Source organism: Hoplias malabaricus, chromosome 7 (genome assembly GCF_029633855.1).
Source record: "Hoplias malabaricus isolate fHopMal1 chromosome 7, fHopMal1.hap1, whole genome shotgun sequence".
NCBI classification, from domain to species: Eukaryota; Metazoa; Chordata; class Actinopteri; order Characiformes; family Erythrinidae; genus Hoplias; species Hoplias malabaricus.
The window spans coordinates 2,940,037-2,959,875 of record NC_089806.1 but is presented as its reverse complement, the minus strand read 5'-3'; the positions used below and the strand labels follow the sequence as shown (position 1 = coordinate 2,959,875).

Genomic DNA, 19,839 nt, shown 5'->3' with positions numbered 1-19,839 from the left:
CACTTCTGAATTCACTTCTCTATTTTTCTTAGACATTTTACTGTTGTTTGTATCTGACTTTGTCATTCTATAGTACATATGTTTTACAGATTTGCAATAATAATTAAAATATAAAAATTAAAATAGAATTCAAGATTGAATTAAAATATATATATATATATATATATATATATATATATATATATATATATATATATTATAATAAATTAAAGCACTGAGGTCCACACAATGGCATCTCGTTCTGCTTGAATATATACACTGTGTTTTACAGTAGACAGCGTGAGGTGCAGAGAAACCTGCTACTCACTGAAAGGCACAGAGTGAATCTCCAATAGAAAAACACCACAAACAATTTTACTGAGATTTATTCACAAAACAAACCAGCGGAAAGTTTTATAAATGTCATAAAGGACAGAAAAGGAAATAATAAAGAAGAAATAGTTTTCCTGTAATTAAAAACCAGTAGTCTAGTTACTTTATTCTTGAAATATTATTTATTGAGTCTCAAAATACTTTTTTAATCTCAAGATAACAATTACGTGAATTCCAAATATTTAGATTTCATTTTCAAAAATCTGAGAAACTGTGTGTTTTAAAACATACTTAAATTTTTCTTCAGTATTTTTTTTGATGCTCAGTTTCCAAAGGCAGGGAGGGAGTCAGTTCCATGTACATATTTATATTCAATTGGCTAAGAAAAAAACTGCATCCACCGTGATGTGCAAGGCTAACCATGTTTTTTTTTTCTTTAAAAAAGTGTTAGGGAACTGAACCAAGAAATGTATCTGTGATTAAGATCTTTACTGAATAAATATCAGAACATTCAGGATCTAGTCAATGTGTGTAATTATGGTCATTATGAGATTAATCTTATATTGATTAGTTTTAAATTACTGCATGCAGCACATTATAAACATTTAAAATCTTCAGGGATTAATTCTGATCGTGTTATTCTCAAAGAAATAAGAAAGTCAAATCATCTTAAAGTCATAGAATAACTGGCTTTTAATGGATAAAATAATTGAAATCAAGTAAAACTGTCTAGAAATAGGTTCAGTGAGTTTATGATGTTCAACCAACAATCTCAGAATCACAGATTTATGATAATTATATTTTAACATTCACAGAGTATTGGATATAACTGTAAATTCTGACTGATAGCAGGCATGAAAGTTTTGATTGAATTTATTGGTAAATCAACTGTGGGCCCAGTGCTTTATTTTTTTTGTTGTTGTAAATTATTTTCTGTAGTGGTTCCATGTCTGTTTTTACTGATTTTGAAAAAATATATATTTTCTATGTAAAATTGTACTGATTTGGGTGGAGTCTCTACAGGGTGGGGTTGTTGATCTTGCCCATGAAGAGGATGCTCTTGGTGCTATCCTCCACAATAAACACCAGGAAAGGTCTGTTCAGTTCAACTGAGGGTGGCAGAGATGAAGGCTTGAAACTGATAGTGGTGGTAGCAGATGCTTCAGTTCCCTTCTCATCCACTTTAAGAACAGCTTGATGGAGGACCTGTGTGGAGTGAGGGATGACAATTTATTTCCAGTCCTAAAGATCCAGATATAGGGTCATGAATATTTTCCTAAATTCCTGAATTTGTTCAGTCAGCAGACTTTGTAAACAAGGAAAAGTAATGCACTCTATGTCCAAAGGTTTCTAACATGAGAGGGGACAACCAAATAAAAGCCCTTTAAAGTGTATCCTGTGCTGGACTTGTGTAATTTGGCCTCTTTTCTTGGTGCTGGTTAGTAACTTGGCTGAAGAATTCTGGACAAGCTGCAAATATCAATTAGGGACTGGTTAATCCCACAGTATAAAGAATTGCAGCAGTCTATTCTACAGGAAATTAATGCAGGAATGGTTTTCTCCATGCCAGAAAAACACTGAGAAATGGTGGATGTAATTGTTTCTGCACAGAACTCATTTTGAGACGAAACTAGAAACTACACAAATATGAAGGTGACACAGAAGAAATATTGAGCAGAAGCTACAGATATATTAAGACACAACTGCATAGATATTAAGGAGAAGCTTATTTTATGTGGTAATCAGAAACAATATAGTATACAGACACTATTTGTAATGACAGTTCTAACAGTGTTGAAGAGGGAACTGCAGATTCATGGATTTACCTTGGAAGCCTTTAGTTTGGTCTCCTCACTGATCCCAGAGAAGTCTGCAGTGTCTGAGAATGCACTGACCATTCCCATTTCCTTCAGAGTCTCAGTGAGACAGTTAGAGGAGGAGATGGAGAACTTGGGCATGAAGAGAATCATATTTCTAGAGATAAGGAAAGACATTTTCAACATGAGAGAACTGTTTAATTGAGCGCTTCTTAAGATTCTTCAAACAAATGACATTTAATTGACTCGAGACAGATAGATAGATTGGATAGAAGAACACAAAAGAAAAGATGGAGACGAGGTGGAGGTGGGAGTGAGTTTGTTAGACACAGAAAAGACATGAGTTTGCAGGCTATAATAGGGCTGAAGGGAGTAGTCTGGGCTTAGTCCTACAAACAATTATATGTTATTATATAACTTCAAATATAAATAATTCCAGGGTAAACCAAGCAATATCAAATAGATTTAGTTAATGAATTGAAGTGATTCAAATATATTCACAGTAAGAATTTTGTCATAAACATAAAGAATATGTAACAAATTGATGTTTGATTGTTCATGCTTCAAAACTTCATTAAATCTGATTGTCTTTAAAATATAGACCTTAGTTAGAGCATGTTACACAGTGGTTAATGGGGTCAGGAATTGTCCTAAATTCTCGTACTCTTCAAATACTGCGCTAACATTCTTTAACTAAAGGCTCCTCTAAACAGACTCCTACAAAGCAGGAGAAGCTACAATAATATATTAAAGCACAAATCAAGCACAGACCTGGATTAAGATTTTAGAACTGTAAGTGCGCTGGCCATAAAGGCAACGCAAATCCAACATGTCACTGCAGAAGACCTGAGGAAGGCTTAGTTAACGCTAATTTGTGCTGTGGTTTAATTTGTGTTGTGCATTAATCTACAGTGTTTCTGATCTGTGTCAGAATCATCAGGAAAATCTTTACTCAGGACCTGACAAAATATAAATCTGTAGTATACAACACAATATCTGAATAAACGAGAGGTTTCTGAAGTCAAATGCTGTGACCTGATGAACATTTATGCTCAATCACCATATGAAACAGCATATAATAAAAAACACATTGCCCGATGTTAAGTATGGGACTCGGTCTATTGTAGAGGTTCTGGAAGTAAACAATGCTACAGCCAAGAAGCTAAAGCTAAAAATTGGCTAAAAGGTATTTCAAATTGGCACCATGTTGCTCACATGTTGGGGAATTTGATCTAACAAGGGTTTACATGGATTAGTCCGGCTAAAGGATGAGTTATACTGTTGTGGCAGTTTGTCCAGCACAACTCTGCAAATGGAGCATGGAAATCCACAAAAGCTAAAGATGTTTGTACTTGACACGATCTCCTTCCATGATTTGTCTATATCTGTAATCTTTCACATACCTTTAAATATACAATCAACTTGAAGTAATGCATGTGTTTTGGGGTAGATCTAAACACACTCTTCAAAGAACAGCAAGAGAAAATTTAGGACAAAAACTGATCTAGAAAGATCGCTGGTTTTTTAGTTTAACTAATTTTAACATAGCTTGCTGTGTTTAATTCTTCTGACTTCTAAGTACAGCATAGGATTTTGTGTTTATTTCTTCAAAAGTTCCAGTTATGTGATAATACTTGTAACAGGAACTTACGTGTGCCTATAGAGTTGGCTGTGCCATTTCTGGAGATGGTCTTTGCAAATGTGTTTCTCCACCTCTTCCATATTTCCCTCTTTGGGAAGAACGATCATCATGGAGGTGTTGCCTTTGTAGGGAAGCATGATGACCCAGGTATTGTTGTCACGATCATAGTAGGAGTCATAGTATCCATGTCTCCTCATCATGTCCACACGTACCACAGTGTCCTTATCCACATGGAAGTCAGCTTTGTGGGTGTTTTCCACTCTAAAAGGCGTTTCCCATTTACCTTATATGAACAATGGAATTCAGACTTTGCTTATCGTTGTTAAACATTAATTACAGTAAAGGAATATTACACACATTTGGTGGAATGTACTTAGAAGCCTACCATACCTCTGAAGTAGATGTAGTTGATGAGCAGCATCACTGTGTCCTGGTCCAGGGTCTTAACCATGTCAGTGATCATATCCTTGGTCTTTTTGGCGATGTACTTGTTGACTTCCTGCACAGCGACATCAGGCTTGGAATAGTCCACAGTGAAGGCCTCTCCTTGGTAGAAATGCTGAGTGTCCTTCAGAAACTTGTCCAGAGGTTTGAAGCCGTCACGGATGGCTAATGCACTTCCCGCCTCCAGCTGCATGGCATCCTGGCTGTGTCCCAACATGTGGAGTAAGTGCTCAAAACCTTCATTGACCTGATCAGATGTGAGATTACTGTAGCCCAGAGAGCTGAAGATCTGGGAGTGGGTGTCACCCTTGGCTCCCAGAGCCATCATGGACAGAGCCATGGAGATACTCAGTGGAGAGAAGAAGATGTTCTTGCCTTTGGATTCAGGATCTGCCGCTAGTTTCTTGTAGAGGGAGAAGGCAAAGTCTGCGTTGTGGGGTGAGAGTTTGTGGGTCAAGTCTTCTCCTTCCTCATGGCTGGGGTGAGGTTCATCCTTTCCATGGTGGAGATGTTTATCATGATCTGATGGTTCATCATGTTTATGGTCATCTGCTGAAACCACCATCAGCTGGAGGACAACCAGGAAGAATATATTTACCCACATTTTATCACCTGCAGAGGAAACAGAAAGAGATTTGCTCATATTTAGCCTCTGGACAGAGTGACACAGGAAAGTCATTTACAGTATGATGCTCCTATTACTTAGAACAGAGAGAGACTTAATCCGGTGTATGTCGATGGCTGGGAAAAAGGGGAGCAAGCTTTCAAGGGGTTGTGTTGAAAGCTGTTGAGATAATTTTCCATAATCTCCATCTGTGGAGACATTTTCATGATCCAGGGGAAAAGTAGAAGCCAGAAGAGAGTGAGTGGGTTGCTGAGTATTTTAAACAAAGCTGTGACTGGACCTACCTATGTTACACACAGCACTGTTCTATCAGTCATGTTTTAATATAGATGTGTAAATATTTCTGCATAAATGACTGGTTCCCACTAATGCCCTGTTCCTTTATTAAGATAAGAGTATGTTTCTTCTGGTTAATCTCCCTCAGGGAAATTACTTCTCTGCATTCCACTGATCCATGGTAGTGAAGATACAACCATAAACTAGTGAGAAATTCTTCACACACACACACACACACACACACACACACACACATACTTGTTTCTGTGCGTTGTGGGGGTCACCTGGAGGAATACTCACATTGTGGGGTCCACCCTTTCCCAAGGTGCTACAGACTTGAAAAAAATCATGCTTTGTCAAAATGCACTTGTGAATCTTAATATCACTTCAAATTACAAATATCTCACCAAAATTGATTCTGACCAGACGTCCTCGTGACTTGTGGGGACATTTCAGGTTTGGAGTATATTTGGGGACCAAATATTACACAAATCACCTGTTCTCATTCTTTGTGGGGACCAATTTCATTTTGAGAGAGAACAATGTGTAATCTATAATTAATGCAGAAAAACAACTAATCCAGGCCGATGCATTCGTTTAAAGATTAATTTATTAACCTTTAACGTTATTTGAACTAATTTGTTCTTTTATTAAACTCTGAAAAAGATAGGCACAGATGTGTACATACTGTAGAAGCAATGAAGTTAGCCAAAAACTGAGAGAATAAAACACAATATAAATAAATAATACCTTGAATAACTGATGAGCTTAGCTAGGCTAAAGAAAATTAAAAATCAATATGAACACACACAATATAAACTCAGAATAATTGACATGAGACAGTCCATCTATGATATTAACCAAGAACTCCATTACGAACACTGTACTTACACTCGCTGTCCATTATATTAGTTACTCTTACCATGTAGGAGCACTGACATGTCTGATCCACTCATACCAGAGCAACACATTAATTGTGCTTGTGCAATGCATGGGACCTACACTACTGGACTGTTTGGTCCCTGGTTGGCTTTTCACTACCACAACCTCACCCCAAGAAATGTATCTGGAATCAAAACAAATCACGCTAGGTGGGGGTCCTCTAAGAGTACTGCCCATTGAAGAACAGGGTGAAATCTGGTAAACAAAGCATGCAGCACAAGAAATGGACACTATTCTGTAAATGCTGAACTACAAAATGCTCCTACATTGTAAATGGAGTTGATGAAATGAACAGTGAGTATAGACACAAGGTGTTCCTATCAAAACTGCCTGGTCCGAGAGAGCTTTGATCAAGTCTGAAAACAGAAACTTTAAAACAATATAAATCACATCACAACATTGCAGAGACAGGTTTAAGAGCCCACTGTTCAGATGTATACAGTGAACAAACAGCTTTCCAGGAACTTTCCATCAACATGAGCTTCTCCACTCCATGGAATTCACTGGACCTAGGTGACAAAAAAAAAAAATATATATATATATATCTCAAAGGAAATTTTCCTATGCCTAAATTTTAATAAAAATTTATCTTTTACCAACATCTTTTTTGGCACAAATTGCATGATTTAATAAGGCTGTTGTAAGCCTTAATAAGGCTTGCAAAAGAGAAAACAGACCTACATTGGCACTCAAAATGGTATCAAGCCCCAAATTAGGATTATTAGCTATTTTTTTTGCAAAAAGTGATTAAAATAACAATTTAAATAGATAAAATTGTTTTCTCAATGCCCAAAATAACTACTGCCTCAGAATTATTAAACACCTTTTAAAACCCTTTGTGACAGGTGTAATTAATACTTAGTAGAGTACCTTTTTACCATTTCTTTATACTTGAGTGAATCCATCTCATTCATAAAACAAGTACGTTCATAAATATCATTCAATTACATGTTTCTTGATGGATTCCTGATATATGATCACACTGCACGATTGTAGCCCCGATTTTCTTGTCAAAGACTGTTTTAGGGGATCACGGGAACAACCCTTAGGTCAGAGGCAAATCAACACTATCTCGATCTCGATATCCAATAAATATCCAGTAGTATGAGACTTGTGACTGACAGTGAGCGAAGAGACAAGCTCCCATCAATGAGAATTTGAGGCATAGGCTGATGAGAAGAAGAACTACACTGTTGTCTGTGTTGTGTCTACTGGTCCTGTTCTGTATGTATTTTAAGATCTTTGTAATTACTGCATTGTACTCTCTGCACTAATGTTCTGGAGTCAAATACGGAGTCAAAAAAGGGTAAAAAATTTTGAGTTTGTAAAACAATACTCACAAATGTAACAGACTTTGTAACTGTGTTTGAGCAACTACATACACGTTAAAATCCACAAATGTATACGTCAAATTTAACTACAATAATAACTTAAATTCACAGATGTGTAAAAAAGATTTGCATTTGTAAATGAAATGTGTGAATTAGTAAAATACTTAAAATGTGCAAGAGCAAACCTTTTTTAAAGGTTCCAAATGTGACAGTGGGAGTTTTTGAATGAGATGAAAAAAAAACACACATTCACCTTCTCTGCTGTGTGTGCGAATCTCTTTTTGCAGTTGCGAATTAAAGACCCTGTTTTGACGGCCAATTGATGGACCAATAGGAAAGCTTTAGCTGGACCAATCAGATCGCAAGGTTTGTTTAACCAATCGGATTTGTTGCTGTCAACCATAGCGCTTTTCCACCAAAAGAACTCTGGTTCTTGAACCAGTTCTGTTCCTGATTCTAGGTTGAACATTGGTTCTTTCCAGTGAACCACCGCATTTCTACACATTTTGAGGGGAACCAGGAATACGTCATGAACGGAGACACTATGGCTGAGTTCAGAGGCATCCTGCTGACCTTGTGAACAGCGGAGAAATGTAACCAAGAGCCCAGAGCTTCAAATACAACGTCATCGCCCAGTGGAGCTTGACAGGGTCATTCACAACATTTCATATAAATAAATAATAGGAAAAAACAGGAACATGCCCCATTTTTATGCGTTTCTGGTGAAGTTAGGCGCAATTGCATGTGCGTTGATCAAAGCCGCGGCTCTTGTTTACGTTTCTCTGCTGTCCGTAGAAACGCGGCGGTTCACGGACCTGAGTTCATTTTGTGGAAAAGCGCTATGGTTGACAGCAACAAATCAATGTTCCAATTGGTTAAACAAACCTCACAATCTGCTTGGTCCAGCTAAAGATTTCCTATTGGTCCATCAATTGGCCGTCAAAACAGGGTCTTAAATCTGCATCTGCAAAAAGAGATTCGCACACGCAACAGAGGAGAATGTGTGGATTTTTCCATCTCATTCAAAAATTCCCCCAGTCACATTTGGAACTTTATAAAGGTTTGCTCTTGCACATTTTAAACCGTTTGAGAAGTTACTGATTCACACATTCATTTCATTTACAAATGCAAATCTTTTTTGCACATTTGTGAATTTAATTTAATTGCTCAAAAGCAGTTACAAAGTCCATTACATTTGTGAGTATTGTTTTAAAATGCACCAGAGCAAACCTTTATGTTCCAAATGTGACAAAAAATGCACACATTCACCTTCTCTGCTGCTTGTGTAAATCTCATTTCACAGTTGTGAATTTTTGACCCTGATTGGCCAACTGATGTACCAATAGGAAAGCTTTAGCTGTACCAATCATATAGAGAGGTTTATTTAACCGATCAGAACATTGATTTGTTGCTGTCAATCACAGCGCTATTTCACCAAAAGAACTCTGGCTCCTAAACCGGTTCCATTCCTGATTCTTGGAACCTTGGTTCTTTCCAATGAACTGCTGCGTTTCTACACGTTTAAAGGGGAAACAGGTATACGTCATTAGCGGGGGAGTCGCTGTGCCTGAATACAGCGCCAGCACCAAAGACTGTTAGACTCATTGTTAGAGTCATTGTTTATTCTTTGTTTACCATGAAGTCAGACCCGAGTGAGATATAATACTGTGTAAATGTTGCCGAGTTCAGAGCCGTCCTGCTGAGCTTGTGAACAGCAGAGAAACGTAACCGAGAGCTGTGGCTCTGACCAACACAAATGGAATCGCACACAAACAGCACCAGAAACAAAAAAACAGGGCGTGTTCCTGTTTTATTTCTTTTTATTAATTTATTTAAAACGTTGTAAATTACCCTGTCAAGCTCCGCAGTGCAATAACGCTGTATTTGAAACTCAGCTGGGAACAAATTTTTCTAGGTCGCGAACCAGTTTGTGTAGATGGAAACATACCAAACGGTTCAAAATTCACCTTGCGAACTGGAACCGTTCTGGTTCCTTTTTGGTGGAAATGCACTATCAGAGATACAATAGAGTAGGGGTCCCCAATTACTTTTACTCAAGGGCCACATCCAACAAACATCGTAAAGGCAGGGTGTCATTCTCATATTTTTTCATACAGTACTTTACAAGATTTATTATTTCGGTTAATATATTAAGTCTATGTAAATCGGTAGGCCTTACTAACTACAGTTATTTTATTTTACAAACACTTCAATGAGAGAAGTGATAGTGGCAGGTGGAAACGAGATACCTGAATTTTTGTATTTAAATTGTATCAGCAGCAAATTGCAAGAATGCAAACCCCAGCCTTGTATGTGTAACGAGACCAATGGCCTGATGTGGCAGCAAGTCCAGTTTATATTATTACATTTATTCAAACTAGGAACTATGACTAAACGTTAACTACATCAGTGCCATAGCCACAAATTGATCTTTGGGTGGGCCTGTGTAAAACTGTGTGGGCACAATTATTCTTTCTATAATAATAAGCAGTGTGATTTATGAAATTGTAGGCTGCCAACTTTCTGAAACCAAATTTAGGGACACATTTATAGCTTTACTATTTTAAATACTTCACTAATTACAATTTATATAAATAAATCATGGACAGTTAATACAAGTGAGGACCAATGAGAAGCATGTTCTGTGGAGTACCTGCCCCTCCCTCTGGCTAAGGGAGACCTGCAGAGCTTCTGTCTGTTTCAAACTATAAGTTTTTACAGTCTAACCTCAAAACAATATAATAAATGGTGTCCTGTGTTGGTTCAATACCAAACACGGCTTTCAGTGTCCAAATATCGAACAAAGTTTGGGAACTGTACAGAACGTGGGTGGCAGGCACATGCAAGACCAGTAGAGATAGGTGTTATGGGATTTGTAGCCAAGTTTGCTGCATTCATGCATGTGAACTTCGATATCAGGTACCAAAAACTATGGGCAGCTGTGGAGGAGTTATCAGAACCAGCTGAAAATCTAGTCAGCAGTTGTGGAAAAGAAAGAAAATACTTGGGGAAAATGCATATTACTTAGAGAAATACACTGTAACGTAAACTCTAGTTCAGAAAATGTTGTCTGTATACTGACCTGTGAGTGTACTGCTATAGTAGGAGTGTCTCCCTAGAAGTGGTCCCTACGATGCTAGACCTGACAGTGTGTGTCACCAATACAAACTGAAAGAGCTGTGTCAGAAAAGAAAATAATAACAAATTCAAACTAGACCCTCAGTGACACCAGTCATGAGGTAACATACACTGTAGTTCAGAAAAGCTGTCTGTATATTGACCTGTGAGTGTGCTGCTGTAGTAGGAGTGTCTTCCTAGAAGTGGTCCCTACGACGCTAGACCTGACAGTGTGTGTCACCAATAAAACCTTAAAGAGCTGTATCAGAAAAGAAAATAATAACAAATTCAAACTAGACCCTCAGTGACACCAGTCATGAGGTAACATACACTGTAGTTCAGAAAAGCTGTCTGTATATTGACCTGTGAGTGTACTGCTGTAGTAGGAGTGTCTTCCTAGAAGTGGTCCCTACGACGCTAGACCTGACAGTGTGTGTCACCAATACAACCTTAAAGCGCTGTGTCAGAAAAGAAAATAATAACAAATTCAAACTAGACCCTCAGAGACATCGGTCATAAGGTAATGTACAGTGTAGTTCAGAAACGCTGTCTATATATTGACCTGTGAGTGTACTGCTATAGTAGGAGTGTCTCCCTAGAAGGGGACCCTTCTATGCTAGACCTGACAGTGTGTGTCACCAATACAACCTTAAAGAGCTGTATCAGAAAAGAAAACAATAACAAATTCAAATTAGAACCTCAGTGACATCAGTCATGAGGTAATGTACACTGTAGTTCAGATAAACTGTCTGTATATTGACCTGTGAGTGTACTGCTTTAGAAGGAGTGTCTCCCTAGAAGGGGACCCCACTATGCTAGACCTGACAGTGTGTGTAACTAATATAATCTTAAAGAGCTTTATCAGAAAAGAAAATAATAACAAATTCAAACTAGAACCTCAGTGACATCAGACATGAGGTAATGTACACTGTAGTTCAGATAAACTGTCTGTATATTGACCTGTGAGTGTACTGCTTTAGTAGGAGTGTCTCCCTAGAAGGGGACCCCACTATGCTAGACCTGACAGTGTGTGTCATTAATATAAGCTTAAAGAGCTGTGTCAGAAAAGAAAATAATAACAAATTCAAACTAGACCCTCAGTGACATCAGTCATGAGGTAATGTACACTGTAGTTCAGATAAACTGTCTGTATATTGACCTGTGAGTGTACTGCTTTAGTAGGAGTGTCTCCCTAGAAGGGGACCCCACTATGCTAGACCTGACAGTGTGTGTCATTAATATAAGCTTAAAGCGCTGTGTCAGAAAAGAAAATAATAACAAATTCAAACTAGACCCTCAGTGACATCAATCATGAGGTAATGTACACTGTAGTTCAGAAACGCTGTCTATATATTGACCTGTGAGTGTACTGCTATAGTAGGAGTGTCTCCCTAGAATGGGACCCCTCTATGCTAGACCTGACAGTGTGTGTCATTAATATAAGCTTAAAGAGCTGTGTCAGAAAAGAAAATAATAACAAATTCAAACTAGACCCTCAGTGACATCAGTCATGGGGTAATGTACACTGTAGTTCAGATAAACTGTCTGTATATTGACCTGTGAGTGTACTGCTATAGTAGGAGTGTCTCCCTAGAATGGGACCCCTCTATGCTAGACCTGACAGTGTGTGTCACTAATATAAGCTTAAAGAGCTGTGTCAGAAAAGAAAATAATAACAAATTCAAACTAGACACTCAGTGACATCAGTCATGAGGTAATGTACAGTGTAGTTCAGAAACGCTGTCTGTATATTGACCTGTGAGTGTACTGCTTTAGTAGGTGTTTCTCCCTAAACGGGGACCCCACTATGCTAGACCTGACAGTGTGTGTGTGTGCACATTTGACCAAAACCTTTTCAATAGTTCTGTCCTGAGAGGGTCCCCACAACGTAAGGCCTGAGAGTGTGTGTAACCAGTACCATCCCTAAGGCCTCACCCAAAAGCAATGAACTATCACAATTTTGTACCAGAGAAATTAACTTCAACTGACCACAGTGACCTGCCTCACTAAAACCTATTTCAGTGACTATATGGACATGAAACCTTTTTAAATACCTCCAAGTCAGAGGACGGCGCTCCAGCGCTGAGCACAGGACCGGAAGCTCAGTGGGTTTGTTCTACCATGTCCATCGTGTCAGCGGTGTCCTCTCATGCCTTCTACAGAGATTTCAAACAACAGTAAAACATTTCGGTGAACACCACACACAAATACATTAGTATTTAAAGTGCAATACATTTTACAACATGTTTAATCTCTCATCAGTTAAACAATTGCTGAGTCAAATTGACTTGACATGGATACACCATGGTATTAAAAACGTAAGACACATTTGTCCTGACACAAGTAACAATTTCAGATTATACCACCAATACAACCGCCAATACAACCTGAAAGAGCTGAATCAGAAAAGTAAATAACCAATTTAAACTAGACCCTCAGTGACATCAGTCATAAGGTAACGTACACTGTAGTTCAGAAACGCTGTCTGTATATTGACCTGTGAGTGTACTGCTTTAGTAGGAGTGTCTCCCTAGAAGGGGACCCCACTATGCTAGACCTGACAGTGTGTGTCATTAATATAAGCTTAGAGAGCTGTGTCAGAAAAGAAAATAATAACAAATTCAAACTAGACCCTCAGTGACATCAGTCATGAGGTAATGTACACTGTAATTCAGATAAACTGTCTGTATATTTACATGTGAGTGTACAGCTTTAGTAGGAGTGTCTCCCTAGAAGGGGACCCCACTATGCTAGACCTGACAGTGTGTGTCATTAATATAAGCTTAAAGAGCTGTGTCAGAAAAGAAAATAATAACAAATTCAAACTAGACCCTCAGTGACATCAGTCATGGGGTAATGTACACTGTAGTTCAGATAAACTGTCTGTATATTGACCTGTGAGTGTACTGCTTTAGTAGGTGTTTCTACCTAAACGGGGACCCCACTATGCTAGACCTGACAGTGTGTGTCACTAATATAAGCTTAAAGCGCTGTGTCAGAAAAGAAAATAATAACAAATTCAAACTAGACCCTCAGTGACATCAATCATGAGGTAATGTACACTGTAGTTCAGAAACGCTGTCTATATATTGACCTGTGAGTGTACTGCTATAGTAGGAGTGTCTCCCTAGAATGGGACCCCTCTATGCTAGACCTGACAGTGTGTGTCATTAATATAAGCTTAAAGAGCTGTGTCAGAAAAGAAAATAATAACAAATTCAAACTAGACCCTCAGTGACATCAGTCATGGGGTAATGTACACTGTAGTTCAGATAAACTGTCTGTATATTGACCTGTGAGTGTACTGCTATAGTAGGAGTGTCTCCCTAGAATGGGACCCCTCTATGCTAGACCTGACAGTGTGTGTCACTAATATAAGCTTAAAGAGCTGTGTCAGAAAAGAAAATAATAACAAATTCAAACTAGACACTCAGTGACATCAGTCATGAGGTAATGTACAGTGTAGTTCAGAAACGCTGTCTGTATATTGACCTGTGAGTGTACTGCTTTAGTAGGTGTTTCTCCCTAAACGGGGACCCCACTATGCAAGACCTGACAGTGTGTGTGTGCACATTTGACCAAAACCTTTTCAATAGTTCCGTCCTGAGAGGATCCCCACAACGTACGACCTGAGAGTATGTGTAACCAGTACCATCCCTAAGGCCTCACCCAAAAGCAATGAACTATCACAATTTTGTACCAGAGAAATTAACTTCAACTGACCACAGTGACCTGCCTCACTAAAACCTATTTCAGTGACTATATGGACATGAAACCTTTTAAAATACCTCCAAGTCAGAGGACGGCGCTCCAGCGCTGAGCACAGGACCGGAAGCTCAGTGGGTTTGTTCTACCATGTCCATCGTGTCAGCGGTGTCCTCTCATGCCTTCTACAGAGATTTCAAACAACAGTAAAACATTTCGGTGAACACCACACACAAATACATTAGTATTTAAAGTGCAATACATTTTACAACATGTTTAATCTCTCATCAGTTAAACAATTGCTGAGTCAAATTGACTTGACATGGATACACCATGGTATTAAAAACGTAAGACACATTTGTCCTGACACAAGTAACAATTTCAGATTATACCACCAATAAAACCTGAAAGAGCTGAATCAGAAAAGTAAATAACCAATTTAAACTAGACCCTCAGTGACATCAGTCATAAGGTAACGTACACTGTAGTTCAGAAACGCTGTCTGTATATTGACCTGTGAGTGTACTGCTTTAGTAGGAGTGTCTCCCTAGAAGGGGACCCCACTATGCTAGACCTGACAGTGTGTGTCATTAATATAAGCTTAAAGAGCTGTGTCAGAAAAGAAAATAATAACAAATTCAAACTAGACCCTCAGTGACATCAGTCATGAGGTAATGTACACTGTAATTCAGATAAACTGTCTGTATATTTACATGTGAGTGTACAGCTTTAGTAGGAGTGTCTCCCTAGAAGGGGACCCCACTATGCTAGACCTGACAGTGTGTCATTAATATAAGCTTAAAGAGCTGTGTCAGAAAAGAAAATAATAACAAATTCAAACTAGACCCTCAGTGACATCAGTCATGGGGTAATGTACACTGTAGTTCAGATAAACTGTCTGTATATTGACCTGTGAGTGTACTGCTTTAGTAGGTGTTTCTACCTAAACGGGGACCCCACTATGCTAGACCTGACAGTGTGTGTCACTAATATAAGCTTAAAGCGCTGTGTCAGAAAAGAAAATAATAACAAATTCAAACTAGACCCTCAGTGACATCAGTCATGGGGTAATGTACACTGTAGTTCAGATAAACTGTCTGTATATTGACCTGTGAGTGTACTGCTATAGTAGGAGTGTCTCCCTAGAATGGGACCCCTCTATGCTAGACCTGACAGTGTGTGTCACTAATATAAGCTTAAAGAGCTGTGTCAGAAAAGAAAATAATAACAAATTCAAACTAGACACTCAGTGACATCAGTCATGAGGTAATGTACAGTGTAGTTCAGAAACGCTGTCTGTATATTGACCTGTGAGTGTACTGCTTTAGTAGGTGTTTCTCCCTAAACGGGGACCCCACTATGCTAGACCTGACAGTGTGTGTGTGTGTGCACATTTGACCAAAACCTTTTCAATAGTTCCGTCCTGAGAGGGTCCCCACAACGTAAGGCCTGAGAGTGTGTGTAACCAGTACCATCCCTAAGGCCTCACCCAAAAGCAATGAACTATCACAATTTTGTACCAGAGAAATTAACTTCAACTGACCACAGTGACCTGCCTCACTAAAACCTATTTCAGTGACTATATGGACATGAAACCTTTTTAAATACCTCCAAGTCAGAGGACGGCGCTCCAGCGCTGAGCACAGGACCGGAAGCTCAGTGGGTTTGTTCTACCATGTCCATCGTGTCAGCGGTGTCCTCTCATGCCTTCTACAGAGATTTCAAACAACAGTAAAACATTTCGGTGAACACCACACACAAATACATTAGTATTTAAAGTGCAATACATTTTACAACATGTTTAATCTCTCATCAGTTAAACAATTGCTGAGTCAAATTGACTTGACATGGATACACCATGGTATTAAAAACGTAAGACACATTTACAATTTCAGATTATACCACCAATACAACAGCCAATACAACCTGAAAGAGCTGAATCAGAAAAGTAAATAACCAATTTAAACTAGACCCTCAGTGACATCAGTCATAAGGTAACGTACACTGTAGTTCAGAAACGCTGTCTGTATATTGACCTGTGAGTGTACTGCTATAGTAGGAGTGTCTCCCTAGAAGGGGACCCCTCTATGCTAGACCTGACAGTGTGTGTCACTAATATAACCTGAAATAGCTGTGTCAGAAAAGGAAATAATAACAAATTCAAACTAGACCCTCAGTGACATCAGTCATAAGGTAATGTACAGTGTAGTTCAGAAACGCTGTCTATATATTGACCTGTGAGTGTACTGCTATAGTAGGAGTTTCTCCCTAGAAAGGGACCCCTCTATAACAAATTCAAACTAGACCCTCAGTGACATCAATCATGAGGTAATGTACACTGTAGTTCAGAAACGCTGTCTATATATTGACCTGTGAGTGTACTGCTATAGTAGGAGTGTCTCCCTAGAATGGGACCCCTCTATGCTAGACCTGACAGTGTGTGTCATTAATATAAGCTTAAAGAGCTGTGTCAGAAAAGAAAATAATAACAAATTCAAACTAGACCCTCAGTGACATCAGTCATGAGGTAATGTACACTGTAGTTCAGATAAACTGTCTGTATATTGACCTGTGAGTGTACTGCTTTAGTAGATGTGTCTCCCTAAACGGGGACCCCACTAGGCTAGACCTGACAGTGTGTGTCACTAATATAAGCTTAAAGCGCTGTGTCAGAAAAGAAAATAATAACAAATTCAAACTAGACCCTCAGTGACATCAGTCATGAGGTAATGTACAGTGTAGTTCAGAAACGCTGTCAGTATATTGACCTGTGAGTGTACTGTTATAGTAGGAGTGTCTCCCTAGAAGGGGACCCCACTATGCAAGACCTGACAGTGTGTGTCACTAATATAAGCTTAAAGAGCTGTGTCAGAAAAGAAAATAATAACAAATTCAAACTAGACCCTCAGTGACATCAGTCATGGGGTAATGTACAGTGTAGTTCAGAAACGCTGTCTGTATATTGACCTGTGAGTGTACTGCTTTAGTAGGTGTTTCTCCCTAAACGGGGACCCCACTATGCAAGACCTGACAGTGTGTGTGTGCACATTTGACCAAAACCTTTTCAATAGTTCCGTCCTGAGAGGGTCACCACAACGTACGACCTGAGAGTATGTGTAACCAGTACCATCCCTAAGGCCTCACCCAAAAGCAATGAACTATCACAATTTTGTACCAGAGAAATTAACTTCAACTGACCACAGTGACCTGCCTCACTAAAACCTATTTCAGTGACTATATGTATATGAAACCTTTTTAAATACCTCCAAGTCAGAGGACGGAGCTCCAGCGCTGAGCACAGGACCGGAAGCTCAGGGGGTTTGTTCTACCATGTCCATCATGTCAGCGGTGTCCTCTCATGCCTTCTACAGAGATTTCAAACAACAGTAAAACAGCCTACAGTTAATGAAATATCACAATTTAATATTAAACATTTGGTAACCACAAATGAGACTATCAGTGTAATTTAATGAATACACAATCTTTTATTTTAATCTACATATTATGCATAACCTATCTTCAGTTCAAAAATTGAAAAGTTTTAAAAACACATTAGCATTTAGCAGAAAATAAAAATAAAAAGCTGAATTTTACCAGTACTCCTTATATTACAAATATCCACTCTACAACTGCTTAAAGGCTGCTAATTTAAAACATTAAGTGAACTATACAGGCAAAAAAAAAAAAAAAAAAAAAAAAAAAAAAAACACAATGCACAATTTAATCTTGAAGAAAAGATTATACTAGATTTACCTTTATATGAGTTTAGAGATACCTTCCAATACATTGGTGTTGATAGTGGCACTGATGACATTCTGTGCTGCTTCATCAAGTGCTTTCACTCTCCTCCGTCTCAATTGTACTGTCCTCCTGGAACTCACAATATGCGTAAATGTAGGCAGACAAATCATAACCTAGCCACTGAAATACATTGCATTGTAATGCTGGTCCCAAGCGTGTATACATAGGGAGGGTTGTGTCAGAAAGATTATCTTTTGTATAAAATATGTCAAATTAACAATGCAGATCACTAACAAGAGTTCCATATCGGATCAGAGGAGGCCCGGGTTAACAACGTCCACCATTGGGATTGTTTCCTGCCAGTGTACCAGTGGAAATTGGGATACTGTTGGTCACAGAAGGAGAAGGAGAGGGGGAACAAGAGTTGAGAGACAAAATAAAGAAGAGGGTGAAGAAGGTGGAGGTGAGAGTGGAAACACTGAACGTTAGCACTATGACTGGTAAAAGGAGAGAGGTAGATGATATGGTGGTAGAATTTGCCCCAAAAAATGCAAACGGCAGTAGTATATACTTATTTTCAGAAGAAGGAAGAGCATAGGGTGACATTTAAGAGTGGAGGAAGGTCTACACATGTGGACTATGTTTTATGCAGGCGAAGAAACCTGAAGGAATTTAGTGACTGTAAGGCGGTGGCAGGGGTGAAGTATAGCAAGGCATCATCAGACGGTGGTGGTAGGTAGGATGTATTTGGAGGTGAAGAAAAGGAAGTGGGTGAGGGCTAAATCACAGATCAGATGGTGGACGTTAAAGTAAGAACAGTACGGTGTGTGATTCAGGGAGGAGGTGAGGCAGATGCTAGGTGGGGTGGACGAGGTGATGGACAGATGGGCAGAGACTGCAAAAGCAGTGAGGGAATCGGCTACAGGTACTGTGTTTATTGTATGGACAGAGGAAGGAAGGGAGGAGACTTTGTGCTGGAATGAGGAGATCATGCAGGAAATCTTAAGAAGGAAGTGGTCGACAAAATAGAATTGGAATCTCAAGAGAGATGTCTAAAGAAATACAAAAAAATGCAGCATCAAGCAAACGGAGAAGTGACAAAGGCTAGGGAAAATGCACATGAAAAGTTGTATGAGAATATGGATAGTGAGGTTAGAATAAAAGACATGTATGGACTGGCGAGATGAGAGAGGAACAGGATGTGAGGATGTACAGCATGTTAGGATGATAATGAATGTAGAAGGTATTGTGCAGACTAATGAAGAGATGATATTTGAAGGTGGAAGGAGTACTTTGAGGAACTGATGAATGTTTGTGAGGAGAATAGGGAGCATGTTAAGGTTAGTCTGGAGCTATGGAGGAACACAGTAATTCATTCACTCACTTACTGTAAGTACACATCTAAATGTGAATAAACAGTTCTCGTATTCTGAGCTTAGATGCAGATCAGTCGAAGGGTCAGTGCATTACTCTCCTTTTTCTCCTCCCAGATCTTTCCCTTATCCTCTTTCCACCTGCCCAGGAACGGCTTCTGCTGTCTCCCTCTCCAAAATCTCTCTCTCCCTAAAAGTAAACAAATATAAACCAACCAAATTTTACAAGCAAGTCAGGCTTATAGTACACACCAAATGCTCAATTGTTTTCAAATGAAGGAGTTGCAAATATAACCATAGGCTACACTGTCAAACACATTGTTTTAGATTTGCAGATTTTTAACATCTCAAAGCAATTTTACGTGATTTAAACTAATTACAAAAACCCACATATTGGCACTTTAATTTAACTTTCACGTCTGTCTTTCTCTCTCAAGTGAATGCACTGAAAATACAGTTTTAATAAAACTCTGATTATATGATTCTAATAAAATATCACGTTTACTCTCAATAT

At 38.7% G+C, this 19,839-nt stretch overlaps 1 protein-coding gene and 1 long non-coding RNA gene across 4 annotated transcripts; both read right to left on the bottom strand.

Moving 5' to 3' along the window:
• Nucleotides 1-535: 535 nt before the first annotated feature.
• Nucleotides 536-4,822, bottom strand: LOC136701620 (alpha-1-antitrypsin homolog). Its single transcript, XM_066676251.1, has 4 exons — nt 4,162-4,822; nt 3,781-4,054; nt 2,139-2,286; nt 536-1,518 (listed from the first exon to the last, which is right to left on the bottom strand). The coding sequence occupies exons 1-4, from the start codon at nt 4,817-4,819 to the stop codon at nt 1,330-1,332; spliced, it is 1,269 nt and encodes a 422-aa protein (XP_066532348.1). The 5' UTR covers nt 4,820-4,822; the 3' UTR covers nt 536-1,329.
• Nucleotides 4,823-5,432: 610 nt separating this feature from the next.
• Nucleotides 5,433-18,882, bottom strand: LOC136701664 (uncharacterized). 3 transcript variants are annotated; one of them, XR_010803827.1, is made up of 6 exons: nt 17,965-18,882; nt 17,475-17,576; nt 15,820-15,921; nt 14,295-14,396; nt 12,561-12,662; nt 5,433-6,567 (listed from the first exon to the last, which is right to left on the bottom strand). It is a non-coding gene; the product is annotated as an uncharacterized lncRNA (long non-coding RNA). The 3 variants fall into 3 exon arrangements; XR_010803828.1 differs by lacking the exon at nt 5,433-6,567 and adding an exon at nt 10,494-10,566; XR_010803829.1 differs by lacking the exon at nt 5,433-6,567 and adding an exon at nt 10,877-10,964.
• Between the last annotated feature and the right edge of the window lie 957 nt (nt 18,883-19,839).

Excerpts from the sequence above, each read along its gene's own strand:
- LOC136701620 (XM_066676251.1), bottom strand. The coding sequence starts at position 4,819 with ATGTGGGTAAATATATTCTTCCTGGTTGTCCTCCAGCTGATGGTGGTT. Across the intron at positions 4,055-4,161 it reads CAACTACATCTACTTCAGAG|GTAAATGGGAAACGCCTTTT; the intron begins GTATGGTAGGCT and ends TGTTCATATAAG. Across the intron at positions 2,287-3,780 it reads AGCCAACTCTATAGGCACAC|AAATATGATTCTCTTCATGC; the intron begins GTAAGTTCCTGT and ends CCTTATCTCTAG.